Source organism: Nothoprocta perdicaria, unplaced genomic scaffold (assembly GCF_003342845.1).
Source record: "Nothoprocta perdicaria isolate Ctin4 unplaced genomic scaffold, notPer1 scaffold_380, whole genome shotgun sequence".
NCBI classification, from domain to species: domain Eukaryota; kingdom Metazoa; phylum Chordata; class Aves; order Tinamiformes; family Tinamidae; genus Nothoprocta; species Nothoprocta perdicaria.
The window spans coordinates 117,463-145,116 of NW_020455622.1; the positions used below are offsets into that span (position 1 = coordinate 117,463).

General features: G+C 42.5%; 1 protein-coding gene across 1 annotated transcript in view; it reads left to right on the top strand.

Moving 5' to 3' along the window:
* The first annotated feature begins 1,439 nt into the window (after positions 1-1,439).
* ETV6 (ETS variant 6) overlaps positions 1,440-27,654 on the top strand; it is an 86,777-nt gene continuing 60,562 nt past the window's right edge. Inside the window, exons 1-2 of the mRNA XM_026044772.1 lie at positions 1,440-1,469; positions 2,041-2,170. Of these exons, the coding sequence (XP_025900557.1) occupies positions 1,440-1,469; positions 2,041-2,170 (160 nt within the window). The remainder of the gene's footprint in view (positions 1,470-2,040; positions 2,171-27,654) is intronic.

Consider the following 27,654-nt stretch of genomic DNA (forward strand, 5'->3'; position numbering starts at 1 on the left):
CAGCTTCAGGTCTTCCATCTGTCCTCTAGCGCCTCTTTGCAGCGGCAGGCATCTGTATGGCTCCGTTTCAAAAGCGTTCCTCTTTTTATAAATACCTCATTCAACAAGCAAAATGTGTGTTTGCAGTGTGGTTCGATTATCTGAATTGTGGATTGCAGCAGAAAACACTAGGAAATGCCTGGTCTTGTTTCTAGCCATTACTACATGCAGCAGAGATGCAAAGGTGCAAATTGCCCATCCAACTGTTGAATTTGCTCCGAGCAGAGAGAGGTGGACCACACCGGAACATGAAGCATAGAGTCAGCCATTTCAGGTCAGGCGGTGAATTGCATAAATTGAAAGCAGAATGTTTTATAGCTCTGCAGGTGTATTTTTCAACATATCTCAATGAACATCCCTTCTTCTTAATTAGAAAAGCTAAATTTATATTACCTAATGGATTACTGTTACCCGGACAATGATAAGTGGAAGCTGACTGGACACAAAAATATGTTAAAGGGCACTTTTGGAGGTTAAAATGAGAAAGTAGCGGAAACTTTCTGCTGAAAAAATACTGAATTTTGAGAGCCGCAACAAGTGTACTCTCAGGAGAACACCATGGGGACCCTGAACGGTTCTAAAATGGACCGTTTATTCACTACTTGCCTTCAGTCCTCTCTACTACGCCTGTCAGCAGGGGTGGTTACAACATAATGGGGGAGAGGAGGAAAAAGTCATATTCTGAGTGAGCTCCTGAGGGAGTTAGTACGCATCTAGAGTTTTTGGTTTTATTCCTTGTGGCAGTAGTTGGGGTGTTAATGTTATATTCTACAAGAGGTTCTATTGGCGTCGGCCTGATTCCTTGTCACACTGTTGTGATAGCAGTGGTTGTTACAGAAGTGATTACCTGTTCTTGCTCAAAACACTGAGTTGGTCTTTTCCACTTGATGACCACATGATCAGGCTGATCATGGGCAACTGAACCTATGCTTTCCCATAAAAAACACTGGAGTGAAAGTGTTCCTTCTAGTTATGTCCAGGCTGGCTGCATTGCTGTCATTTAATGTCAGCAGCCCAGCTTTAGAAATAACATGTCTTGCCTTCTTGCAAGCATATGATAATAATTTTTTTATGTTCCTGCAAAATTGTGGCTATGTTTATTTACAAGGAGTGTAATCTGTGTTGTGACTACAGTACTTGCTTAGAGTATGGAAGATTTTTTTCTGATGGATCAGAGGAAATTTCAGTCTTAAATTTCTTGGCAGGTACTTTTGCAAGTGAAAAAACAAATGATGACAATTATGAAACTAATGCAACATTTGCAAATTGCCCTTCAACTCTGTTTGACTGTCCTTGCTTTGCTGCTTTCTGTATGCTGACTTACTAGGTTGCAAGTTTAACTACTTCAAAGAAACTGCTAATAACTCATTTAGGTGAGAAGAAAAGTACTGCATTACACAATGGTAAACGGAGTAGTTTTTAGCGATAGAGTATCATTTTCTTTAGTGAAGCCAGAACTAATTACTTAATGTCTGTAAAGTACTCTGAAAGTACGAAGTGTTAAATACTTAATAATCATGCTCAAATCACGGCGGTTTTGTCAGTACTTGGTGTCATGTTTGCAGGGCTCTGCATAATAAGCCTTGCATGCTCAGGCTCCGCGATGGCTCTCAGATTTTCACAGCACAAAACCCCCAGAGTCTCCCCCCTTGTATGTCACTTCCCTTTCCTCCCTCGGCAAATTTCTGAGAAAACCCTGGACCTTTTGAAAATTAAAATCGCTGCCCGGAAAGCTCTGTGGTGCCTGGCTCGGGGCTGGGAGCGCGGCGACGCGAGCGCAGGCCGGGCCGCGCGAGCCAGCGAGCGGCTGGAGGGCGCCGCGGCAGCCCGGGCAGCGCGGCCAGCGCCGCTCGCCCCCGCCGCCACCGCTCGCTTCCTTCCTTCCACCCGCTTCCCCCGCCCGGGCTGCGTTTCACACCTCTGCTCCAAAGTTCACCTTGTCCTCTTTCTCTTTCTTTCTCTCTTCCCCCTCCTCGCCCCCCTCCCGTTCTCTTTTAACAGCAGGAAAGAATTTCGTACACACCTCCAGCGAGCCCGGTACCAAATTACACTTCCTCGTCACCACTACATGTCCCAGTGCCTCGAGCGATCAGGATGGAGGAAGACGCGATCCGCCTGCCGGCGCACCTGCGTGAGTGTCCGCGCGGCGGCAGGGAGGGAGGCCGCGGCGCGGCGGGAGGGCGCAGCTTCAGCACGGGGCGGCAGCAGGGAGGCCCCCGCGCTTTGGCCATTTCTCTCTTCAATTTTCTGAGCTTTTCTTTTTTTAAATTAAAAAAAAAAAAAAAAAAGGAAATTACTCAGAAGTACAGCACAGACTTTCCCTGCCTCCTGGCTGTATGGCTTTGGCTTGTTTTCCCATGATGGGCAGAAGCACAGGGGTTTCGTTCTGAGGGGAAGCGTCACGGGCCCTATCCGCGCCTCAGGAATCGCTTGGCGCTGCCCTGCAGCGCAAGGAGTGACTTTCCCTGACCATGGCAAGTGGTTGCGCTGTGGGTATTTTTCAGATTGGTTGTGGGCCTTGGTGGTAAATTATGCTGGTGCCCAGGCTCTTTGCTGTGGAGCCTGAATGCCAACAGAGGCATACGGAGAGGCAAAGGAGGAAGAAGGAGCTCGGCTGCACACAAAAGGATGCTGCAAAGGAGGAAGGGCGCTTCACTGACGCTGAAACTAAAACTGGAGCTGAGGGCAAGGCCAGAGCCAGGCCTTTCCTTGCTGGGATGATTTAGTGCTCCAGAGAGGAATAGGAAAGGCCAAGGGCTGTTGGTCGATGGGAGGTGAGCTAGTGTGATGGAATGGGGATAAGGGTAGAATTTTCCCTTCTAGTAAAGGAAATTACTTTGGTGTATACTAGAATTTTAAGTGAACTTTCATCAGATGTTACATTCCTGTGCAACTTGTCATACAAATGTAGCCAGGGGCAAATGTAGTTCTGTGTGGTGCCATCTGACAAAGAGGTCTGTGATTTCAGAAGAGATCTGCGAGGCAGTCTTTCTGTCAAAAAATGACCACGTTTTATCATTAGGTTTCCTCCTTCCTGTCCTCAGCCGTCCTGCAGCCACACTCCTCTTTCTGGACGCGGACTCTTCTCCCAGCCTTGTTGCAATGCTCTGTTCCCTCCCTTGCTGGCCCATGACTGAAACTGCCCCAAGGTCACTCTCTGCCCGCAGGGCAGTCTGCGCAGTCCTGTTTTCTGCCTCATGCTCTCTCCTGCGCGTGCTGCCGCGCAGCCCAGGCTGCACCTTTGATGTGCTTCCGATGCAAACAGTAATCATTACCGAGTGGGGCTGCCACTGCCTTGATGGCCTGGAGCTCCCACAAGCTGCTTGCTGGTGCTCGTGGCTACTGGCCAGACCAGTGAGTACTTGCTGCCATGGTACATTTTTATGCTTCTGTCAAAACTTAGACTCACAGTCCAGCACACAAGCAATTTCTCTCTCCTCTGTGGGTTTCAACCCCAGGCACTCCCCCCACCATCACTTCAGTCAGTACTGAAGATATTTATCTTTCCTGTTACTTCTGCTGTGGGAACTACAGATGTCCTCCTCACATCTTAAGATCATTGCTGGTTTTCTGTTTACTTACTGCTTTCACAGCAGGGTATAACAGATGTACTAGATTGGATGGCAGAGACTCTTGATATGAAAAAGTGCGGGTCCCGTGTTACACTACCAGCTTCCCTCACACCAACTAGCCAGCATGCTAGACAAAGGATGAAGCTCATAAGGTTTCTTTCCAGTGAAAACGTTTTTTTGCAATGTTTTATAGGTGTGATTCAAACTTTTGCCCTGATTTTTGACTGGCAGCTAAGATTTGCAAGAAGGCTTCCCTCCCAGTAATATTTCCACACCAATCTGACTTGTTGTAGTGTAAAAACACAGAAGATTAATCATTACATATCTGTGGAATATTCTTCCATGGTCAGTGTCTCAGATTGTAAAACACTTGGAGCACGTTCACATAGCATTAGTAGTTCTAGTTCATGGTAGGGTAGTATTTGTAGCTCAGTATGTAATAATTATTCACCCAAGCATTGTCTCATTTAGAACCACTTTTTAAAGGATATAGATTCATAGCTAGGGCAGAGAGATCATTATGGATATCTAAAAACATCTCTGATACAGCTTAACTTACAGAACTTCACTAAGTTCTTTGTTTAAGCCTATTCCTGAGCTACAGCATGTTATGCAGAAAGATTCCTGCTCTTATAAAAAGACTTCAGTGATGGGGAATATATAAGGTAGCTAGATAGGTTCCTTAAATGCTTAATTATACTCCCTATTTGCCCTTCTTTTTTAAGTGCCCTATTTATAGTTTGAATTAGTCGAGCTTCAGTTTCCAACTATTAGATCTCATTATTGCCTTTCCTGCTAAATATTGTCAAAGACTACAGTTGATGAAAGGTGCTTTTGGATAAAGTTGCTTCTTAACCTTTTCTTGGCTAAGCTGTATAGGCAGAGCTGCTTCTTCCTGTCAGTCTTTCTGTTTAGGTTCCAGATTTCAAATTCTGTTTGTATCATCTACTGTGAACTGTTCCCACTTCAAATGTCTTAAAGTGAGGACAACAGAACGGGAGATAGTATTCCAGGAATGGTCTTCCTATTATCAAGTACAGAAATAAATACACACCTTTTTGATCTCATGTCATAAGGTTCAAGAGGTATGAATGTCAGATTCTGCAGTTTCTCCATGGACTCTCCTCCCCTCAGCTCCCCTTTCTGCCCTTCCCCACTCCCCTTTTTTATTTTTTTTTATTTTCTCTAAAGGTGTGTGTCGCAAAGAGAGCTTCAGGCCTAAGTCTGAATACCTTCAGAGTCAGGCAAAGGAGCTAAATCATAGTTCAGACTATGCAATTATGTACAAGCTTGGAGGTCTAGATCACGAAAACTTGAGGATTTTTAAATCTGAGATTTTGTTTGGCTCTGGCCTTATTTTGTTTTATTGATTAGGTGAAGTGTAATAGCCACTCTTAACTCTCACTCCAGTGCAAGGGGGAGATGTGGTAAGTTTTGGCAGTCACACACAGCGCTGATGGCCAAGCAGGCCTCCAGTCAGTCTCTGTTTCCGTGACGTTCTGGGGACATTTACCGAAACAAAAGCAGAATTTAGCCCCGAACCTTACTTTTCATTTCTGCTGACTCGCAAGTTCCAGAGCTACGCTAAAGGCAGATGTAACTGAAAGCAGTGGTTGGCCCAAGCCTTCTGGTGGCAATCAAATACAGAGGAAAAAGGTAGAACAAGAAACACATGTCCCTGATGAACATGAGTGGACTCTAGATGTATTTTTTTCTATTAGAAATGTCACTATTTCTCATGTTTAAGGTGATGATAGTGTCAGGACAATTAGTAGACAGTTGCCTTTGGTGTAATAAATCATTCCTCACTGTTTGATGGGCAAATGGGTCTGCACCATGCCAAACTGATTTAATCCAGAGACAGGTAAAAATTGGAAATGCAAGGATGAAGAGGTTGAGCTGCATATCACTCTTTGCTGCAAGCATACAGAGCACTCCTCCTTCTCTGTGGTCAGTATAGAGAGAACCTCCTCTTCCTGGCAGTGATGGGAAGACACTTTCGCCCTTCAGACACTTTCTTGTTTTAATCGACTACTTTGATCCCAGCCTGCCCTACTCCTGTAGTGTAGAATTGCAGTGTAATCAGTCTGGGATAGTTAAAGGTCTGGGATAGTGAGGGTCATTTTCTGATAATGCACACCTTTCTCTGGTATTGTACTTCTCTGTAAGGGACTTTTGCCCTGTCCTTATAAACATACTCAGCCCTGCTTTCCTAGTAACTAAGTATTGGGGTGTTGTAAATAAGTTATCAGCTGGAGAACGTGTTTTCCCCTGTTTTAGGTATGTAGGCTGAAAGCACCGTGATTTCAAGTTTGTTCCTTGTCCCTGGTGCGTAGCTCGCGGTAGCTCTGCAGCATGTGTGTGTGATCTCTGCTGCACTAACGTCAGGTAGGGTGTTCAGGAAGTTGAGGTGGTGGCAAAAGTTCAGGAGAAGCAAGTTCAGCTCTCACACAGGGCTTGGCTCTTGATGCCTTTTGTGACCTTGGATGATTTGACTTGGTTTCTCTGCTGTAAAATCAAAATAACAGGGATGTAAAGATTCTTAAATGTTGTAAGTTAATGACTACCCAAATGTTGTGATAATTAAGAATGCTGAAATAGTTGGAAGCCCAAAAGCTATTTGCATACCCGTTTTCTATGAGAAAATTTACTGCATACTCCTCCAGGAAGAAAGCAATCCTTTTTCTTTTCAACCTTTTTATCTGGCCTGGTACTATGTCACTAGTTACTTATTTGGTGCTTTGGCCAATAGCTTGTGGTAAAAAGTTCTTGGAATTGGATGGAGGGTACCACATTTAAGAAAGATGATTATGAGTACCTTCCTGTGCTATTAATATGCACTGGATCAGAGGGAAAAGATAGACAAGATGAAAATAAGGCATTTTGCTCCCTCTCCTACAACAACGACTGCAATTATGTGGTAAAGTCTCCATGATTTCCTTTCTTCTTGTTTGAACATAAAGGTTTGTCAGCAAGAGACACAGCGTGTCAGCCCTGGGAAGAGACGTGTTGCATGCTCTGGTGCATGATTCACCTGTGCCTTGCATGTTGCGGTCACTTTGTGCAGCCTGATTTTCATCTCCAAGGTCACCTTCCCTTGGGACTGTGTGTGTCTTGTGCAGGGAGATGGACACTATTTCACAAACAAGGATTTCACAGCTTCTACTGATAAAACTGTGAACAAGAGTTCATTTCTTCTTCTTACCTAATTTATTTGCCTTTAGTGTTAGTGACCTTCATATACCTGCAGCCCATTGTTGTCACAAGGCAAATTGTATGTACCTTTCGGTACACATCAGCCAGTTACTCTGGGCAACAACTAACTTTTCCTCCTGTTGCTTTTTTCTGAATTCCCAACAGTCTGCGCTGGTATTCGGAATAAAATGACGTGGTCTAGATGTTAATGCACCTCCATCACCTCACAAGGAAGGACTTTTGCCTGAGGAGTTTAGTGCTGTCGTCGTCTTGAATTTTTTGACTGCGGTCATACTTTTTTTTTTTGTTTTGTTTTGTTTTTTGTAGTGGTAGTGGAGAACGGTAAGAACTTACCTGTAAATTGTTCAGACCTGGTTGCACAGAACTAGTTAGATCACTTGCTTTATTTCAGTGTCTCTGGCCCCCTGTAGTAACTGTCTCTGCCACTCTTAGGAGGATGGAAATGAATTTAATTTTCTATGATATTTATATTAAAGGCTTTCACTTTTAGTTGGTGTTTTGTAGGCCACCTATGCCTGCCTGCCTATTTTTATCTGCATTTGGTAACAGTGGAGACCAATATAGTGGTTCTGCACTGGTTCTACATCTTTATGAGCTTGGCTCTGCTACTCTTTAGAAAGAGCCCCCCATGTAACCCTTAAGTTTGCACAGAACACTATGGTAGTGCAAGCTGTTGATGGGCCTGTACAACTGGGCAGGTTCCTTAAGGTAAGGCATATAGCAGAGCTGAAAGCAGTTCATGGTGTGTTTTGCTCCTGATCATACACTGTTGCTTATATGCATCATTTTGGTTTTAAGGGCAACTTTTCTCTTCTCTTCTCTTCTCTTCTCTTCTCTTCTCTTCTCTTCTCTTCTCTTCTCTTCTCTTCTCTTCTCTTCTCTTCTCTTCTCTTCTCTTCTCNCTTCTCTTCTCTTCTCTTCTCTTCTCTTCTCTTCTCTTCTCTTCTCTTCTCTTCTCTTCCTTCTCTTCCTTCTCTTCTTTTTTTTCTACTTTTTTTCTTCTTTTTTCTTCTTTTTTCTTCTTTTCTGTTTTTTTTAAGGAATGCAGGAAACAATTAAGAGAAGGAGGAGGAGTCAACAACACTGTCATGGTTGCTAAGGATCCTTTTTTTCCTGCATGCTGTCTATTAATTATGCGACTCCTTTTATTAATCCTTTGGTACCTGTTAATTATTCTACAATTTTGGCTAGCAGCTGGAAAAGCCACTTCCAAGCACTGAGCGTATTGTTATTTAGTTACTAGAATATTCAGTGCATTGAACTGCAAGTATGTAGTGAGAAGAGAAAAAAAAAAAAAAAAAAAAGCCCTTCACCCTAAGCCACATTTAGAGCAGTGAGCAATAAAAATATTTGCTTTGGAAGGATCTTTGTGGAACAAAACTGACTGACGCACATACAGGGAAAATAAAATAAAAGCTGCATAAGACAAAGGGAGTGTGAGAGATGGCCAGAATGTTAAATTAATGACTAAACTAATCTTAGTCCCACTGAAATGAGCGATTAAATTCCCACTGATTTTTAGCAGGATCTGCACTGGCCTCTTTCTCAGATGATTGTCTTCTTCCAGACCCTTCTTTGCTCTTTCTCTGACAGTGTGAACTCCTTGGCCTTTTTCCTCTCTCTTATTGTCCTTCATATACTTACCATTTCTTCTAAGCTCCTTTCTACTTTACACTTTGTTTTCTCTTTGGAAAGCTAATCCTTCTCTGAGCAAGCCCTATCCCATGAAAAGAGGAGACAAAAACAAATTAGAACAGTGGTGGTTGCTGTTGCCCAGTTGTACTACTCTTCTTCCACCATGGACTTTTCTGGCACGTTTAGTTTGGGAGCTATTGAGAGTATGGCTAATGTGTTCACCCTGTACAGGGGTGCCTACCATAGCATATTTCTTTTGTGGTCTAGAGACACAATTTGCAATTCATAATTTATTGAGAAGCTGGCTGTAGTGCCACATGCTAGCTATGCATCCTGTCACCCTTGGTGATTGATTTTGGTCAATGCAAGTGCCTGGCCCTGGCTCCTTTACAATTATACTTATGGATTACATCTAGTTGTTAGGTTAAGCAGATGGGAGACACTGGTTATCTCTACCCACCTCCTACCTGTTCTGGCCCTTTCCAAAGGCAGCCTGGAGTGTTCATTTGAGTTTAGGGTGTCTGCAGATTTTAGCAATTTGTGTGGGTGGTAGGGGTGTCTCGGATTCACTTGCCTTATGGCCGGCCATATAGATGAAACTATTCTAGTTGAGATAACTTCATGCAGAACATGTTAGCTTAGTTAGAGTAGAACATCATTGCTGATCCAATTGGGAAAAGCTGTGTTTTTAAATTAAAATGCTTTAAATTTTTCTACTCATGGTCTTTGCTCATCACTTAGCTCCTTCTTACAAGGTCTGACGCAGGACCCATTTAGTTCTCTTAGCCCTGATGTAAACAGTTGGTTTACATCCTAGGATTTACTTAATTTACAAACAGTTTTACTTAATTTACAAACAAAACAAATTTACTTAAATCCTAAATTTTTAAGCCCCTTACTGCTGTCTGGTCACTGTGGCAGAGGCATCCATATTGAATGTGAAAAATCTGTTGCAAAGGTTGACCTTGTGAACTGGTTTCTGCTCCTTGAGAGAGCATTTTTAAGAACAGTACTCTTTTTAATTTATTTATTTATCCCACTTACTCAATTGTTCTCCAGACCTGGTTAATGCTGTGGTTTCGGGGACTGACCATGAGATCCTTCCGTCCCAGCGGGAGCTTGCAAAGCAACGCGATGGTGGTTGAGGGAGAGACCTGTGTCCAGGGGCCCGGAGCACTTGCAGCACGGCGGTCTTGTTGGTACTCAGCCATCTCTTAACACTCCTGGAGAGCTCCACCCTGGAGAGGGTTTTCTGTCTTCAAAACAGACCCACCTCTGCTCAGAGGGGAAAGACAGCAATGTCACTTTAATGTGGGATTCAAGCCCATCCCTGGTGGAATTCCCCTGAAAAGTGTGTGGAGGAATAAGAAGTCAAAACAGCAGAACATATAAGGCATTGCTGGGTTTGAAGCATTTTTAGTTTTGTTTTGAAGGGACAAGATAGGTGAACCTTAAATTAGCTTGCTTTTCTTTTTGTATTCCCAAATGTATCTCTTTGAGTTTTTTTTTACAGTTGTGTTTTGGGTTGCATAGACTTCCACATTTTTTTAAGACATAAAATCACTGTAAAGAGTCCAAGATTAATTAAAAAAAATACAATTAAAGAAAATACAGAGGAGAAACTGTATGTAAGTCAGGACTAAGGAACTCAGCAATAACAAAGCATTGTGTGACGAGTGCCTTGCAGCAAAACATGAAAGTCTTGCAGAAAGCTCCGTGGAAACAATGTATCCTGCATGCAGTGTCCACTCCTGTTATTAAAAAAAAAAAAAAAAAAAAAAAAAAAAACAGATTTCAGCCACTGAAATATGAAGAGATGCCATTGTACAGCACTTGGAGGGGCCACATAATGTGAGAAGAAACTTATTGCTGTTTCAGGGTGCTGGGGTTTAATGCAATGGGCACAAACATGTGCACAGAGAGCAAGTATTATGTCTGTTTTGAGAAGCTGGGTGTCCCTTTTGCTAAGCTTCTGTGTCATCTCTCCCCAGTGCTGGTACCTGTTCTGACGTTTAACATGTAACATGATGGAATCTCCATTAGACAGAGAAGTTTTTAGAAGCATTTTACAATTCCCCATTTTGCAGTGGAAGGACTAAGTGATTTGTGAATTAATTGAAGTAAATATCGGCAATACAGAGTTGTCCACTTTTGCAGGCCCAGTTCAACACCTTATCTAAGAGCCTCCTCAGATCATTTCCTACACATGTTTATGGGGATGGAAACACTCTCTGCTTTGGGTGCTTGTGCAATATTATTCTTTTCTGGCCTAAAGATGTTTGAATGGGTCATGGCGGTGGTGGCAGGCGTGTGTGCAGTCCACACCTTTCTCTCTAGGTGTAGAATAGAAAAAGAGAATATCGGAAATACCTCTTGGCATTTCTGCCCATAAACAGGTGTTTGCAGCTCTGGTTCAGGTAGCTGGGCTTCTACGCTTACTTAAGGAAAAAGCTGTTTGTGCTTATAGTAGGCTGACGTGACCCACTCCTCATGTAAACTTTGCGTTGTACAGGACTAGCACATTGCTATTAATATAGCAGTGACCTGCATTTAAGAACTTAAAGAGTTACTCATACATTTAATAGAAATACAGCTTGTGGTGTTGCAAGTTAATAAACAGTCACCATTGATTAATCTGGGGAGTCACAGCATTAGGATACTCTTTCAGCACCACATCTCTACTTAGGAGGCTTTGCACCCTGGGAATAGCTGTGAGCATCCCGCCTCATTTACTGTGGGTGCCTGTCTGGTTTTGATCTCTGTATCCTTCTGTACCCCACCGAAAAAAAAATATCCACTGGCAGCAGGGCCAAGGTAGTTCTATGACAATTACAAGGGATGAGAAAATGAAGATGCTAAATTAAGCTGTGACAAGCTAAAATGAAAATAGCATCTCCAATGATTAACCATCCTATCCTTCCTGCCTTTAGAGTGGGGTGTGCTGCAGTCAGGGGATGTAGGATGTAGTGGTAAAATCCTGCGGTAAAATCCTCAGAATTACCCGGTGTAATGTTGCCTTGCAGACAGTGTCAGTCTTCCCATCTGAGGATTTACTGAGCAGCTCCTTGTAACTGCAGATTCCTTATCCAAGTCTCATAATTACTTGTAGTACCATGTGACACATGCTAGAAAAACAAAAACCTGTCTCCTTTGGGAAAACAGTATTCTAGCCGTTTTCTGCACAGCCTTTGCAGTGATGTGCAGAAGGGAGGAAGCCCCAGCGTGAGGTTTCTGCCTTCTGCCTAAAGGGACAAGGCAGTGGTTGCGCTGGCCTTCGGCGTGGGCCTCCCTGTGCACATGGTGAGGGTGGCGAGGGCAGCAGTGGAGTGGGAGACAGGAACTCGGCCGCGATGCTCTGAGGCCGTCCCGAGCGCAGCAAAGGCCTGGCCTGAGCCAGCCGTCCTCGCTGCTGGGGCAGGCAGCTCCTTGCCACAGGGATAAATTTAGCTAATGCCTTCTGGTGAGGATAAGCGCTAGGAACATGCACGGTCAAGAGGAAAATACTGTAGTGCTCTTTCTGGATAATGCACTCTTTCGGCCTCCTGGAGAAAAGGATTATTTTCCTAGCTTACATGTTGTCAGCGCTCTCTTTCTTACGGTTCTCTAGAAGCATTTTTTTGTGTTTCCCTCAGGTGTCTTAAAGGTTCTTGTTTGCAGAACAGACCTCCCGAAGGGGCTGTGACCTGGTCAGAGCACTGTTTTTTTTTTATTTTAAAACCACCAGCAGCAAAAAAAACAAAGAATATTTTTGAAGGGAAATTTCCTTTTTGGGTTTTTGTGTCTCTGAAAGAATTTCCGATGTAGGCAGACAGTAATTCCCAGCTACATGTTTCCTGATAAGGAAGCAGCTCCAATAAATGCAGCTATAAATAGCTACCTTTATATTTTCTAAAAATGTAGAGAGATTGTTTACTCTTTCTTTCAAACTGCTGAAAGAAAAGGGCAGGACAGGATCAGCATCTTAGGTTTGGCACCATTTCGCTCCCCAAATTCACAAATTAAGAGTTTAATCTGGATCTAGTTATGTTAACTCAAATTTTATTCTTTTAAGACTATACACAGAATTATATAAAGTTTAGAGGTCTGTTTATTTCTGCTCGTCTTTCTCACAAACTGCTGAAGAAAAAGAACCCCCTACTATTTTCTGTGATAAACATTTTAACTTGTATTTTGCCTTCCTCAGGAGTAAACGTTACTCCCTGTAAGCAGAATTCACAATCTTTTTGCTGTGTGCCTGCCCGTTTTAGTTCTTTGTTCTCTATATATAGTTTGTTACGGTGCTTTGTCATCTTAGAATTAGATAGTATGATCTTTCACGGCATTATTTTATGTTTACTGTGAATGTCCTCATAGAGATTCATAGTTAGACATTAAATATATACTAAATTGCTGGTACAATTCTTCGCTATTATTTTTTAAATATTCAGAATTGTCTTTATTGTCTTCCCCCTTTTTTCTGGTTCTTCACACATTTTTCATTTTGGGTCTCTGATTTTAGATTTCTCATGTTAGTCTTGCTTTTCATGGTTCTTTTTAATTCTTTTAACAGTACGAACAAGTAACTCTTTACTCGTACAAAAATTAGGAGATGAGTAAATCAGGTGCAATGGTTGTGTCAAAACTTTGTTTCATGTTGTATTTGAGGCCAGCTATGTCTGACTTTCAGGTTGTAATTGAAAACTTAAACGTGTCCACAGGGTTGAATGTTTTATAGGAGATGAGTCCACCTCCTAATCCCCCTTGATCAGCAGTTTGACCTCGGCATCAGGCTCAGTCCTGCAGCGAGGACGGCTTTGCTATGCTCACTTGTGCGCAGAAACGTCATGTGCGGCTGCTAAGGGACAAGATACCTATTCCAAAGTCCTGAAACACTTCTGCCAAACCACTTCTTCGTGACATTCAGTGCTGCAAGAGCCTCTTCCTCCTGCTGTGCTCCTCCTCCCTTGCTTTGGTTGTGGACTACTGCTGTGTTCCCGGGGCCCTTCCAGCCGTGAGCAGCAACTGTGACATGGGGGGAGCCCTGGGAAGGACAGGGTGCTATTCTTCCTAAGTCTCCCTCTCCTCCTCCTCCCCTTTTCTCTTCCCAGGGATTTCACAGCATCTCCTGACCTCCGGCCAAGCCCTCCCCGCCACGGTGCTCGGCGGCCGCGGGCCCCTCTGCCAGGAGGGCCCTGCTGCTTGCGCGCCAAGATGGCGCCGCCCGCGCCGAGCAGCTCGCGTGAGGGCGCAGCTGGGGGCAGGTCCCTCCGCACCCTTCTTCATCCTTCATCCAAGTGTCACCACGAGGCTGGGTGCCCCTCACCATGTCCTTGGGGAGCCTCTCCAGCACCTTGTCCGTGTGGAGCTCTGCAATTCCCTGGTGCTGTTTTACCCTCTCCCTCCTGTGCGCAAGGGCCGTAGGAGGTAGGTCTGTGGGTGCAGAGCTCACCGCACCTCCTCTGCTGCCCCACGCAACAGGCACAATTAATACAGTATTAATTAATTATGGGGAGCAGTCGCCGCTGCTGGCGCCGCTGGCACAAGAACCAAGGCTTCCAGCTTATGGAGTGACTGCTTTGATGCTGAGCTTTAAAGAACGTTTCCATTAACTCAAGCCAAAAGAGAAAGTCTGAGATATTTAAACCCTCCCTTCTTGCCGACTCTGGAGCTCAAAGTCCTGCCACCCTGGGCAGTAATAATAATAATCATCGTCACGATAAAGGAGGGTTCAGAAAGAACAGCTGTGGAGCTACCCTCATGCATAAAATCACACGAGATGAAAACATTTGTGGCGAACCAATATGGTCTGTCAAGCCAGTTTAATAGGTACTTGCAGTAAAAAAAAAAAAAAAAAAAAAAAAAAAAAAAAAGAGAGAGAGATATTCTGGGCCCACTGAAGTTAATAGGGGTTTTCTTACTGGCTTATTAGAGTGGCCAGGATTTTATCCAGAATGTGTGAGTATATACATGTGTGTAGGTTTATGCTGTGCTTCTACTTGTTTGGACCATAGTTGTGGGAAGAGAGCTGCAGGAGCGACCGAAGCTCTTTGGTCTTAGGCAATACTAAGAATTTCTCCCTTTCTACTTCCTCCTTTTGGGTAGTGCAGAAGGAAGTCACCATAGTGCTGCTGGTCCACAAACCAGTTACTCATTTCAGTTCTGCCGTTTGAGTGTGTCCTTGTGTATTTCCTAGTGGGGGAAATCTCCCTTTATGTATAAAAGTTCCTCCTTCCTATTCTCTCTTTCGTAGTGATTTCTTCCAAGCAATCTGTCTCCTTCAGTTTTTAGCCTTCTTGCTGACTTTCACTTCCTCCCATGCTTCAGTGAAGGCATTTTGTCAGAAAAACCCCTCTGTACACAGATACTTATTTGTTCCCCTTTTTTTTCTGGGTCATACTTCTTTTTATCTCACTTCCTTGGAAACTTCCTTAGTAGTCTTATTACCTCTGGACTTACAGCTGCATTTCTGTAGGTAGTCATTATTGCATTGCTGGGTGTATAATTGTGTAAGGCACCTTGATCTTTTTATTAGAGGTATTTCTTTTCAGTGTTCTTTAAATACCAGTAGGCAGTGGTGACACATATCATTATTGAATTTGTTTCATCACTTGTTTCATCACACTTCTGCAGCTCATTTGGTGGTTTTCACTTGTTGAAAATGAGCATAACCCAATTGTAGGAGTCGTTCTCTGGCTCCACTTTATGTTTTTCTTGGGACTCAATATGTAGAGTGCAGTGCAGTGGTGGAGATGGGGTCACATGCAGCAGAAGTTCAAAGTCAGTTTCAGTTTTGGAGCCCTAGAGATCAGCAGAGTACAAATACAGGGCTCTGGAATATGTACAATCCCGATCCACTTCATATTTATATCCTCTCTTAGTTTTAGCATCATGCAAAATAAAAAATAAGTGATGGGATTGGGAATGACAGCAAAGGTAATGATGTAGAAGAGTAGCTGTGTTTGTGATGGGCAGATCTAAAGCAGCTGGGTCATTAAAGGAGGCAGCATTTGCTGTTGGCCTCTTGCCACACCATTATCAGGATGCTCAATATGATAGCTGAATCTCAGAAAGTTTTGCATCTGATTCAGCTCAACAGAACAGCAAGAAGGAAATCCAGATGTCTTTTAAATTTGTTGAATATGCAATGCTGAGATGGAGTTCTTAATTATTACAATTTTCTTGGGAGAATGCTGAGAGAATCCAGGTATCTCGGAGTAAACCCAAGAACACAGCGTCTAGCACAGAGTGTTTCTGGTGCTCCATCATTCACAACAAAAACTTACATGCAAAAGAAACCCTTTACCTCAGAAAAGTTGTTTATTTCAAAGCTAAGCTGTTTTTTTAAGTCTGATATCGACCTGTCATGTACACATTTGTAAGTATTCAGATCCTGCAGAGAGAGGAAGCTAGCTCAAACAAGTACACATACAAAGAGTTTTTATGCACACATACACTCTTACTCTTCCTTCTTTTTCCTTTAAGCTAATAAACACGTTATAACCATTTATTTTAGGCACAGCTGTGAAAAAAAAATGTTATTAAAAAAAATCCAAAATATGGAAAATATGGTAGAAAATGCCTCTATCCTGAACACTCTCCCCTGTACTCTCTGGATGTTGTCTTCCCCAAACCTTAGCTGTGTAAGAGACACCAGAGTTACCCTGTATTTGAGTCTAGCTGGCTAGGTTTGGATTGGTCTTTCAGTTAGTATTTTACCAGTTCAAGTATACAAAATTGAAAGGGTTACATACGCTGTGAAATTCTAGATTAAATTAAAATTGTACAATTGTAAATGGGTTTCAATCGGCTGTATTTTGTACATTCTTGCTGAGTGCACTCCATGGGCCACTCCCTGAAGACTGTTAATGTGATGGTTAATCCACATATTGTCTTGGTATCATTTTGGGAACTGAAGCAATCAGAATGGTATAACCCAATATAAATAAAGATAATTCACAATCATAACTTAAATGACTTGGCCACCAATCTGTAGCATTTTTGCTATAACATTTTATAAGTCAATGCAGTAAAAACGCAATTGAAGTAGCAGAAAGCCTGTGTCTTAACAGCTCGAAATTACACACATGCTTTATATGGTTTGTCTATAGGAGTCTCAGGACAGCCGCAGTTTCATAGATTCTGACATTTGAGAAGGCCAGGAACAGTATTTTTTTCTGTATGAATAAAATGCCTAGCATCTCTTTACTGCTTGAAGTCACATTTAGCTACCAAATTAACTGCTCTCAATGCCACTTAGAACTGTGATGAAAGTATTTTTTTTCTTGTTGTAAGAATAGTTCCTAATTTTCTTTTCAGAAATAGCAACACTCAGCTCCTGGTGTTCATATGGGGCCATAGTACAAAGAAATTATCTAGAAAGTTGCTGTAGTTGTTCAACAAAAACAAACAAACAAAAAAACAATTATTGATGCAAGTAGTTTACAACATTTTAGCATGGATTTACACTGAAAACTGTCAATGTCCCTTGACTACAGAATTAAAGAAACTATTTGGCATCTTCCTGTAAAAAATCAAGAATAAGGATGTATCATTGCATGAAAGAAATCCTTGCAGGTTTGTGTTTTGAGGGGGCTGAAGTATAAATGGATCTTAAAAGGAACTGGATAAACCCATGAAGGAATAGGTCGTTTGGTCAGAACCAGAGCAGGGGTGTGGATGAACTATAATTCAGCATGAGAGAGGATCACGAAATTCTTTAGCCACAGACTAGCAGAGCCTGAGATAAACAGTATATTATAGGAAAAAATTGCCTTCTGCTTCTCTGTTTCCAGTACTTTTTCTTTATGCAGCCCCAATCCCAAGTCTCCCATATTTTCTAGTACAGCAGTCTTTATATTTTATCCATTTCTTAGCTATCTACAGTGACTTGATGGGTTGTGGATCTGAACATGATCATGGGAGTGTGGATGCCATCTGGGCAGATAACGTTTGCCGTATGCCTATGCGATGCCAGAGGACTCTTTTAGGTGATACCTAACTCATCAGCTAGAGGCAATGGATGAAAGTTAAGTGGGGAGATTTGCCTTTAAGCGGTTCTGACAAAAGTCTGCACAGCAGCTGACTGAATCACTGAATGTAATGCCAAGGGCAGCACTAGAAAAAAAAAGTGATGTAAATGAGCTGGCGAGGGAACAGGGCAGAGCTATCTGGTGGAGGAAGGAGTTGGAGGGAAAGGCGGGCAGCCACCTGCTGGATCTCTAGGTTCAAGGACCAGATCGCTCACATGAAGTGCTGGAAAAGTAGATTTTGAAGTAGAGACTGATGGGGAAAGGAGGAGATTTTCTAGGCTAAGGATGTTGCCTTCCACTTCATCTTGTTCACCCTCACATGCAAGTCTGTTTTTTCCAAGTACTGGTTTCTCCCACACACCCCAAAGGGTTGCTGTTGTTTTCCTATTGTCACCCAGTGCCTGTGCCCCTTAGATGGTCCTGTCTCATCCATAGAATGTGTAATATGAATTTCACTTCTGCTTCCTTTCCTGACCTACAGTTTGAAGTCCTGGGTGTAGCCATTAACAAAAAAAAAAAAAAAAAAAAAAAAAAAGAGATTATTTGGTATTGTTTGTGATTGGAACTGGTAAATTAAAAACTTACTGGAAGGCTGGCAGTGCTTCGGATCTGCATCCCCTTTGCTAAGGTGCTTCATAAAATGCTGCATGTTGTTATTCACTCTGGCTTGGATGTTCTTGGCTCTCTCCCACTTAATGATTCACAAGATGTCTGTGAGATTCATTTTTGTAAGTGCGGTTCCCCTCTTCCCTTAGCTTAGCCTCCCCTCCCTCCTCCTTTGCTTGCAAATCTTTACTGCAAAAGTTCATTAAATTAAAACCATAATGCGTGGAGGGCGCAGAGCACGCTCTCTGGGGTGCCATCCGAAGAGATCTGAGAGGAGCGCAGACTTTCTCCCTGATTTCCAAGGAGGCGATCCGAGGAATTGGGGAAGCTTTTCTCCCACAGTTCCCCCTCCTCTTGCCGTGCCTTTGCGGGGCAGCCCCAGCTCCGTACACGTACCCTGTGCCCCCGTCTATCTCTCTCTGTCATGAGGAGCAGGGAGGCGCTCGGCAGCACCTCTCCTCGTGCTGCGCTCAGCGAGGAGGTGCGAGCGCGGCGGGGTCCCCGCGCCCCCACGCCACGGCCGCGCCGAGGAGCCCGGCCTGCGAGGAGCCCGGCCTGCCAGCCGCCCTCGGGAGCCGGCGTGGCTCGCAGGGCTCGCATGCCAAAGCCTCTTCAAACAGCTCTGCTCAAAGGCATGAGCTGGGCTCGCTTCTGAGGGAAATTTCCTTTTTGGGGAAGTTGCTGCAAAGGAATTTCCTGTGTGGGCAGACAGAGCTTCCTGACTTGAAGGCTTCTTGGAAGGGAAACCGTTTCATAATGAAATGATAAATTAAAGACATACCAGCCTGGTTCGCTTCAAAACAGCTATTGAGAGTGCTCGGGCAGCACACCATTATCCTCCCGCGCAGAAGGAAAATAAATTGCATCCTGACAGGGGAGCAATATCCTTCCCCCCTCGCCTTCCTCGCTTGCCTCCCCCTGCCCTTGTGCCCTGCCGCTTGCTGCGCTCTCGGCCCCCTGTTGGAGCGGCTCTGCTGGGCCGGGGACGGCGCTGGCGGCGGGGCCGGAGCTTGGGGCGCGCTCGGCTGCGCCGGCCCCGGCTGCGAGGGCTCCCCGGGAGCGCCCTCAGTTCACATGTGCCCTCAGGAGCACATACGTGCACATACGAGTGGTTGCCCTCACACGTGAGCACTGCGGCAAGGAGAGCAGAGGTGCCTGTGGGGACGCAGTCTGTCCGTTTCTAGCCTTTTAAGGAAAAAGAAAGGACTCCAAATCAATGTATAAACACCTATATGTATGTGTGTGTGTGCGCGCGCGCTAACACATATGATTATATTTGTATCTCTGGTGATTTTCACATTCTCTTGGTTGCAGGCCTGTGCCTTGGTTTCAGATTCATGGAATAGGTAGTTGTGCAGGTATTCAAGAAACAGAGCTCCGATGTGAAATTGAGAAGCAATCTCATCAGTAATGATGTGTAATCATTCCTTTTATTGTACAGATAGGAAAAGTGGAAAGTCCAGAAAGTAGAACTTTGTTCAGCATGATTAGCTTACCCTACTGCATGCAGACCATGCATGACAACATTGTGGAGGACAAATCTGACGCTTGTGCCATGGCTGGGGCTGCCTTACAGCTGTCAGGAAAAAGGATACTGCTTCTTGAGTTGAAAGGAAGGATCTATCCTGAGAAGCCTGTGCCAGGGACATGCCAGCCTCTGAGAAAGAGTACCTGGGAGAAACAGCCTTCCAGTACACAGTACTAGACTCTTAAGTTCATTTAGTTGTATCACCAGGGCAGAATGGGTTGAAAACTACATGATTCAGAGCAGAAAGGTGTTTATTACCACTTGCATTTTGAATAACACTCTTTCTGGAACCAGTAAAAATTCTGTATGGAAATACTCTGAAGGCAACACTAAACATAGCTGCAAGTAGTGCTGGTTTTAAGAAGACAGTTTTTTAAATCAAGATACAGGTGACAGAAATAATTGACAGCAAAGAACAGCATGGAAATACTTGATTTATCTTAAATCTATTTTTAAATCACCTGGTAACTTTTACTTGTAGTGCTGTTGCCTGCAGAAATCAATTTTGAGCTGAGGATTGCCTCTAAGAAATGGCTTCCATGCCAGCCATGCCTATCCAACCTGAAAGGGATTAGAGACTAAATTATTAGCATTTGCTTAAAGTGGATGACATGGACATGATAGGGCCTTCTGTGAGGCCTTGTAGCAAACGTACTGTTGGTGCAAGCTTGTTATAGAGCTGTGAGCACCCAGAGGTATGCCAGGCAGTCCAACTATAGAGGCTGGGTAAACACTGGGTTCAAGACTTCTGTGCTGTCACCATCTTTTAGTAGCATTAAATTAATGATTAAAATCAACATACCACATACTGTTTGCATAAATTGCTCCTCTTTCTGCCCTTGATAATGTATTTTCTTCAGCTTAGCTCCACCTAAACAAATTTTGTTGCTGTTTTTTTTACTGCCTGCCCCATTCTTAGCGTAGAGTGATCTGCTCCTTTCTTTGTGTACTTGACAGAGCCCCAGACAGTTCTGTGATTTATCAGTCCTCCTTTTTCCCAAGTTAGAAACTCCAACTCTTTTGTCTTTCCCCCAAAGAACACAGAGCAAATTTCCATCAGATTTTTGAGGAAAAAAAAATCAACAGAATTACTTTTAATCTACTCAGAATTGAAATCTAGGTAATATCCTGCAAAGGCAGCAGCCATAAGCTACCCTAGGAGGAAATGCGAGTGGGAGCACAATTGTTAAGCTGCACGTAGGACAGAACGGTTCCACTAAGTTTTTTTATACATATATATAACAAAGGTTTTCATTGTTAATCAGATGCCACTCCAAGATCACTATTCAACTTAATGATACTGAGTTCCAGTAAAAGGCGGGTGGGAGGACACTTAATTTGTGCTGTTTTTTTCTTGCTTTAAACACACTCACTGTTTGTTCTTGGCATGATATCAAAAAAGTGCTAGAAGGAAACGAGGTAGAAAAAGGACACAAAAATCACAACTGCACAACTGATCTCTAAGATTATTGTTCAGATTTCCACATGGAAAGCCCAGAGATTCCTGGTAGATGCTCTTGCTGGATTGACCAAAGATGGAATTTTTTTACTTCACTCCTGGCAGTAGTGGATCCATAGGAATTTCTCTAACCTACAAAAAAATAGTAGTGATGGGAGTTCAGATAGTAGGTGGTTCTTCCTGTCACAGGAATAGCTGCTACAATGCAAGTTCTTTGAAGACAAAAGAAAGACTGGACAGATGAGGCTTCATCTTATCCCCTAAAGCCTTCACTCTCTCAAGTGACATCCTGGAGCCTTACCTTGAACTCAGTCCCTCTGCATAGCATGTACTGCAGCTTGACATGAGAATGAAAAACAAAATGGAGATGGCAAAGGGTTGCCATATGCCCCTGACTCCAGAAGAGTTAATTTTGTTCATTCTTGTCCCCTTGGATGGAGTTTCTATGACTTCCTTTGCAAGACAATTAAGTCTCACCCATAGGAGGCTGCTATTCAGCCTTCATTTTCCTTTGCTTATGGTAGGTTTCCATCTTCTGAATTACACTGGCTTGGGCCACTCTAAATCCCTGCTTTTATGCGTTTATACCAAATATTTGCAGACTTTTCACTCACTGTGCTGCCTGCTTCTCCTGCATGGAGTATATGCAGTACTTTTGAAAGCTCAGCGGATTCAGTGTCAGAAAAGCTGAGGATGGAATATGTGAGGAAAAGAATGCTTTCAGGTAGCCATTCTTTGGATTCTGCTACAACTCTGCCCTGCAGGCTGTGATGAGCACAACTGGTACTTTATCAAGTGAGATCTCACCCTGATCGCTTGAAATGCTTCCTTTTTCACCTCAGTGTAATTTACGATCACAGGTCCATTGCAGCAAGCAATGTTAACAGGAAAGAAATGTAAACACTCAGACTGTTTGACTTCCTTTCAGTATCTATATGTTTATGTTGAGGGAGTTATTCAATTAAGAATAAAACAAAACATTTGAAAGAATCTTGCAAGGGCCACACTTTGAGATAGGGTCATCTGGGATTCAGAGGGACAGAGAGTTGCATGTGCCTCAGTGCAAGCTGGTATGGTGCCTGGGCTGGCACGGTGACAGTATTTTAGCATAGCACCAGAGACAACTCTGCATGAGCTATGTTTGCTTCCCGTGAGAAAGTGGATTTGCCTGGAAGACCTCAAGGTTGAAAGTGAAAATCACGGACATGACTTTCCTCTCTTGCACAATACCTGTTTATTGGGTTTCAATTCCTATGCCTGACTATAAGAAAAGGTGCTTAACTCCTGAATTGCTGATGGAATATGTGATCTTCTCCAGGAAATATCACTCTCAGTACTTGAATAGGCATTACTTGAGGGAAAGGGTGAAAGCAATGCAGTTCCCCCTGTTCCTCACTTGGCTAAAGCATGGGCGGCATAGTGCACTAGTCAGTGCACTAGCTTTTATAATAGTGAAGACCTGCATTAAAACTCAATGTAGGACACAGATAAAATGAAAACAGTCAACCTCTTCATAGTCTCCAGTAATTTGAAGTCTTTTTCGATATGAACCTTGAAAGTTTTTCCAGAGTAAGGGGAAACTTCCACAGTAAAGCAAGCAAAGGCTCATTGACATTAGGCTTACTCTTTTGGAAAGGCCTTTTTGGCGAATTAGGATTTGAAAAGGAAGTATCTAGCTTTTTCAGAGAACATCTACTCAGTTCAACAGCCAGGCAGTGGATCAGAATGGGAACAGTTTGGGCAGACCCATACTGAAGAACAGGCTCCAAAAGCATGTAGACAAAGAACTGGAATGTTTGAACCCAGTATCATATGAATTTCCCTTGTCCCTTTTACACATCAGAAATTTGACTCTGCTCAGACTAATGTGATCATGACTGTTTTAAATGCTTTTGGGGATGGACAAGTTTGCTTTTTTGAAGCAGGTGAAGGGAAACAATCTCTTCACTCTAATACTTATTGTTTGTATCTGAGAAAAACTATAAAAGACATGAAGTGATATTTTTCTTAGGGAAATTTCCTTTCTGAGGAAGTTAGTCATATAAAATAATTATTATTATTTTTAAATCCAGTGTTAGTTGAGGGAGTGCCCTGATTACACATTTCCTGGAAAAGGCAGTTGGTGACGTACCTTTGACTAATGAAAACTTGCCTGTTAGAAGTACTTCTTTTTGTTAACAGTTTAAAAAGGCAATAATATTTTAAAGGTACAGGTCTTAGCTATTTCCTAGTTCTGCTTTGCTTAACCTGTTGTCAGCAGGCCTGTTTATATTATTAGCAGCTACTGTTTCATGGCTTGTCTGGGAAATACTAGCATATTGCAATACTAAAAAAATAAAATAATCAAAGTCTTGCCATTATGTTGTCAATAATGATCCTTTGCAGCTTAATGCCACAATGTGTCAAAGAGGAAGAAAGAAGGGAAACACAAAGGAGATACAGTGAGTAAGTCAGGTTTCCCATGAAAATCAATGTGATCCCTTAAATAACAAGACAATCCTCGAAGAATCCTGTAGACCATACTTAGAGATTAAAGATAAACTTTTATGCCTGAATTAGAAATCCTAAAAATGAGAAAAGAGCTGTACTTCTGTGCAACTAATTCAGTCTTTTTAGCATGTGTTAAAAGCCCATGTCCAGAAAGTCTGATAGTTGGTGAGCCAGAATTTCTAAATAATGGCCTAGCTGTTGTGTCTATGCACAGAAGAGCATGACTTGCCATTGCAAATTTGTTCAACCCAAAATGACCTCCATGCCTTACTGGAAGTTAACATTAAAAAAAAATTCCTCTCCCTTCTACCAGAAGATATTTTTCAGTTTTCAAATCGTCATCGTGCAACATTTTGTTTTGAGTTTAACGCCAGCAAAATCAACATGACAGAATTATGCAAACAAGGAAATTTCCATGGGCTGAATTGCACAATTTCAAGAAAGAATCTGAGCTATTAAATAAACGTGAGAGCTGAGCCTAAGCGTTGAAGGGCTGTGCGCTCTCTGCAGCTGTTGGAGCGGAGAGAATAAATATGTCTTTCTTCTTCCCTGTTCATTGACTGAACACACAAGTGGGCATGAATAGTACCTAGCTAAGTATGTGTGTGCAGTGCCAAACCGCAGGAGTTTTTCTGAGGACTGGTGCATGAGATTTACCATTCAGTCAAAGGAGTAGCACTAAGGGGAAGATATTAGCAGTTGTTGCTAATGGTGATAAAGCTGTGGGATGAGACTCTAACATGTTCTGTAGTGAATTACATATTCTCTTCCATACTTCCATTGGATTCTGTGTGGTGACAGCTCGCTCTAGCATGTGATAAAAATTGCCAACTTCACCACAAAGATTTCTGAGAAAGATACAGCACAGACACCAACCCAACAACGATCTGCACTTCAGCTTCTGGCAACATGCTGGACATATATATTCTCACCTATAAATCTTAAGCTTGCCCACCTGACTATATCCCAAGTATATTCTCATAAATTAACTAGAGTCTGCTGCCTTTTACTGGCATTATCACTGTATAAACTCACACAGGACCCTGTCATACCTGTTATGCCCGTAAGAGCAGAATAACTTATTGCTGTCTCAGTACTGTAGCTTGCATTACTTCAAGGTGCTCTACTATGGCAGCAATGAGCCTTATGGAAATTAAGATAATTAAGTGATTAAGGTAAGTAAAAACTCAATACCAGCCTCTGACTTTGCATGAATGAAAACTGAAACTGTTACTGGCCATGAACAAATTGATGTGGGATATATAAGATTTTATAGCTACTGGAGGAACAAAATTTTAGAACAGCCGTCTGACAAGATCAGTGGCCCAAACAGCCACAGCACTTGATGGAGTTGATAGCTGTTTAAACAAAATTTATAACAGGAAAGATTCGATTTTGTGGGCCCTTCTGAAGGGTGATCCATATACAGGCCTCTTCTAAACCAACGTCTTGTGGCCTTAAAGCTTTGTGCATGCCTCACATGAGTGTGGAGTTCTCTGTGTGGTGTTCTGAGTCCAGATCTCTGAGGAAGCCCAAGATGATTGCAAAATCTGAGGTTTATTGACTTCTGAGGCGTGTTATTACATGCCTCAAAAGCTCTTGTCCTATATAGGCTATGGGGTACATTTGTGGAAGGGATTAGAGCTGAGACTGATAAGATGAAGGAGAGGTGAGATGAGCAAAAGAATTATGTGTGAATTTAGGAAATTATTGGATAGATGTTTTCTGTGAAAGCAAGGTCAGATGTGGATGCACATCTCTATAACATATATAATATTATATATATATATATGAGGATATATAATATACCTCAAGTCTGCTTTGTAGAAAAGGAAAAAACAAAATAGGGATCCAGTCATGTTATCTGCACAGGGCAAAACAGTGACATAATTGACATCCCATGATATGCAAATGTGTGTAAAAGCATATTATTCCAGCAAAAGGAGCTGATTTCTGAAGGCTTAGACAATGAATATGAATGAATTGATATGCTCTTATATTTTATTGGGCGGTAATCAACTAGTGAGACTCATCAGAAGAATGACGGATGTGGTTTCTTTATCTGACTGTCAAACAGAGTTTATGTGTCATTCATCACTTGCGTGAGTTTGCCCAAGGCTTGCGGTATTGGTAAAAGCTGTCCCATTTGTGTATGTAATGATCGACAGGTTATCAAGCCTGCAATCCTTTGCTCTCTGTGACACATTATTGTGTGTGATGCTGCTTACTTTCCCTACCTGTAAAAATGCCCTTTGCGAGGATAAACACACTAGTGCTTAGAAAATGTTTTGAAATCCTCTGATGAAAGGTACTTCTTATTGCTGTCTCCAGGGCATTAGCAGTAATTCTGTCTGAGGATGAGAGAGGAAAAGGGAACGCAGGTCAAAAGGCAATGACAATAAAGAAGTTTATCTAATAGAGGGGTTTGCCATTAGCATAAAAGAGCTGTGAGGATTTCAGGAAGGGTAAGTCAGTGCAGGAGCATTCCTTTCCACTGAGCAACATTAAGGGAGGCTGGAGCTCCTTGCTCTCTCATCTCACCCCATCTGTTTTTTCCAAAATCCATCCCTAGATGGACTTGGATGTCAAGTCCGTGTAATACAAGAGTGGCTCAAGAGAGTACAAAGAGAGTCAAATTTCCTCCAGGGAGAGAAGCAGTTTATTCTTCCCTCTTCTGTAGGTATCAGAATTTTGAATGCAGGTATTTTGTTATTGACAGCATACTACTTTTCCATATTCTGTCTCCAAAAGGCTCCTCAGAGCCTGTTTAAACTGAAAGAGATAATAGCTGCATTCTGGAGATGCTTTGGCTCAGTTGTGAGCAAGAGTACTTTTTGTTTTATTTTAATTGTAATGGTGGTGGTGGTGAATGCTGGGAATTTCAGAAAGGGTAGCTTTGACATTGTTTCCTTTGTGGGGTTTTGCTGCAGATTGCACTTAAAGCATGTAAAGCCCGATGCAGATTTCATATTTGCCATAGCATTTCTATAAAATGAAAGGCAATATATTCCAGTTCATTTTAAGAGGCACTGATTGACTGTGTTTGATGTAAAGGTAATTTCAATCTTTCTGATGTCATCTGTGCAAGAGAGAGCAAATGAACAGATCTGGAGCAGTGCAGAGCTTGTGTAAGAGGAAAGAAGGATTAAGTCTGTGTATTTGGAACCAGTACCAATTACTTCAGTTTTGTTTCTTTATGTTATTTGTGGTTTGTTATTTATGTTATTTGTGCTTTATGTTATTTGGCCTGAGTGAATTATACCAGCTATAGACTTTAAACTGTTTTCTTTCCAGGTGGATATAAAAATAACACCTAAAAGTTTAGATGGCTACTGAAAGAGAGTAGTTTACTTTGAAAAGCAAAGTTGCTCGATAGTGCTGCGGAGATTTCCTAAGTTTCACAACACTGACTGGACTAGGGTGGACAAAAAGTTGTTGGAATCTGGTGGCTGTCTGGTTGTTTTAAGTAAGGCTCAGCAGAATCAGACAATTAACAGCAAAAAAAAAAAAAATCCACCTTAGGTAAGTCATTCTAAGTGGAAGATACCAGTTTTTACAGTTCTGGTATCTTAAAGAGCCTTGGATAACAAAGAAAGCGGTGTTGTTGGGAGAACCAATGTTCATTTTGACATGAGACCCTCTAATGTTAAGGTCACAGGAAATTAAGAAGTTCAGTCTAGATTGTCAGGTAGAAGAAAGTATAAAGTTGGCAGCAGTGTAGTGCTTGCGCAGTGCTGCTCTTCATAAGCTCATGAAGGTTGGGGACCAAAACTCTGTAAGCCTTCCGTTTCATCATACTCCATATTTATTGTGAGATAGTTAATGTATAGAAACTAGAATTTCCTTTGCAGAGATAATAAAGAAGTTGGACAGGAAAATCTCAGTCTGCACCGGAGGAGTTGTTCCAAAGAGATGATCCTCTAATACAGATCCTTCAATTCAGCCTTTGTGAAAGATACTCACAAACCAAGCTCTGGTTGCAAATCTGAAGTTGCCTATTAAAAAGCTTTTTGTGACTCATCACATTGACTTCTGTCTTTTTGTTCCCCCAAACACATAGAAATTCAAATGTATTTCAGAGAAAGGTGTTTCTTATCCCAT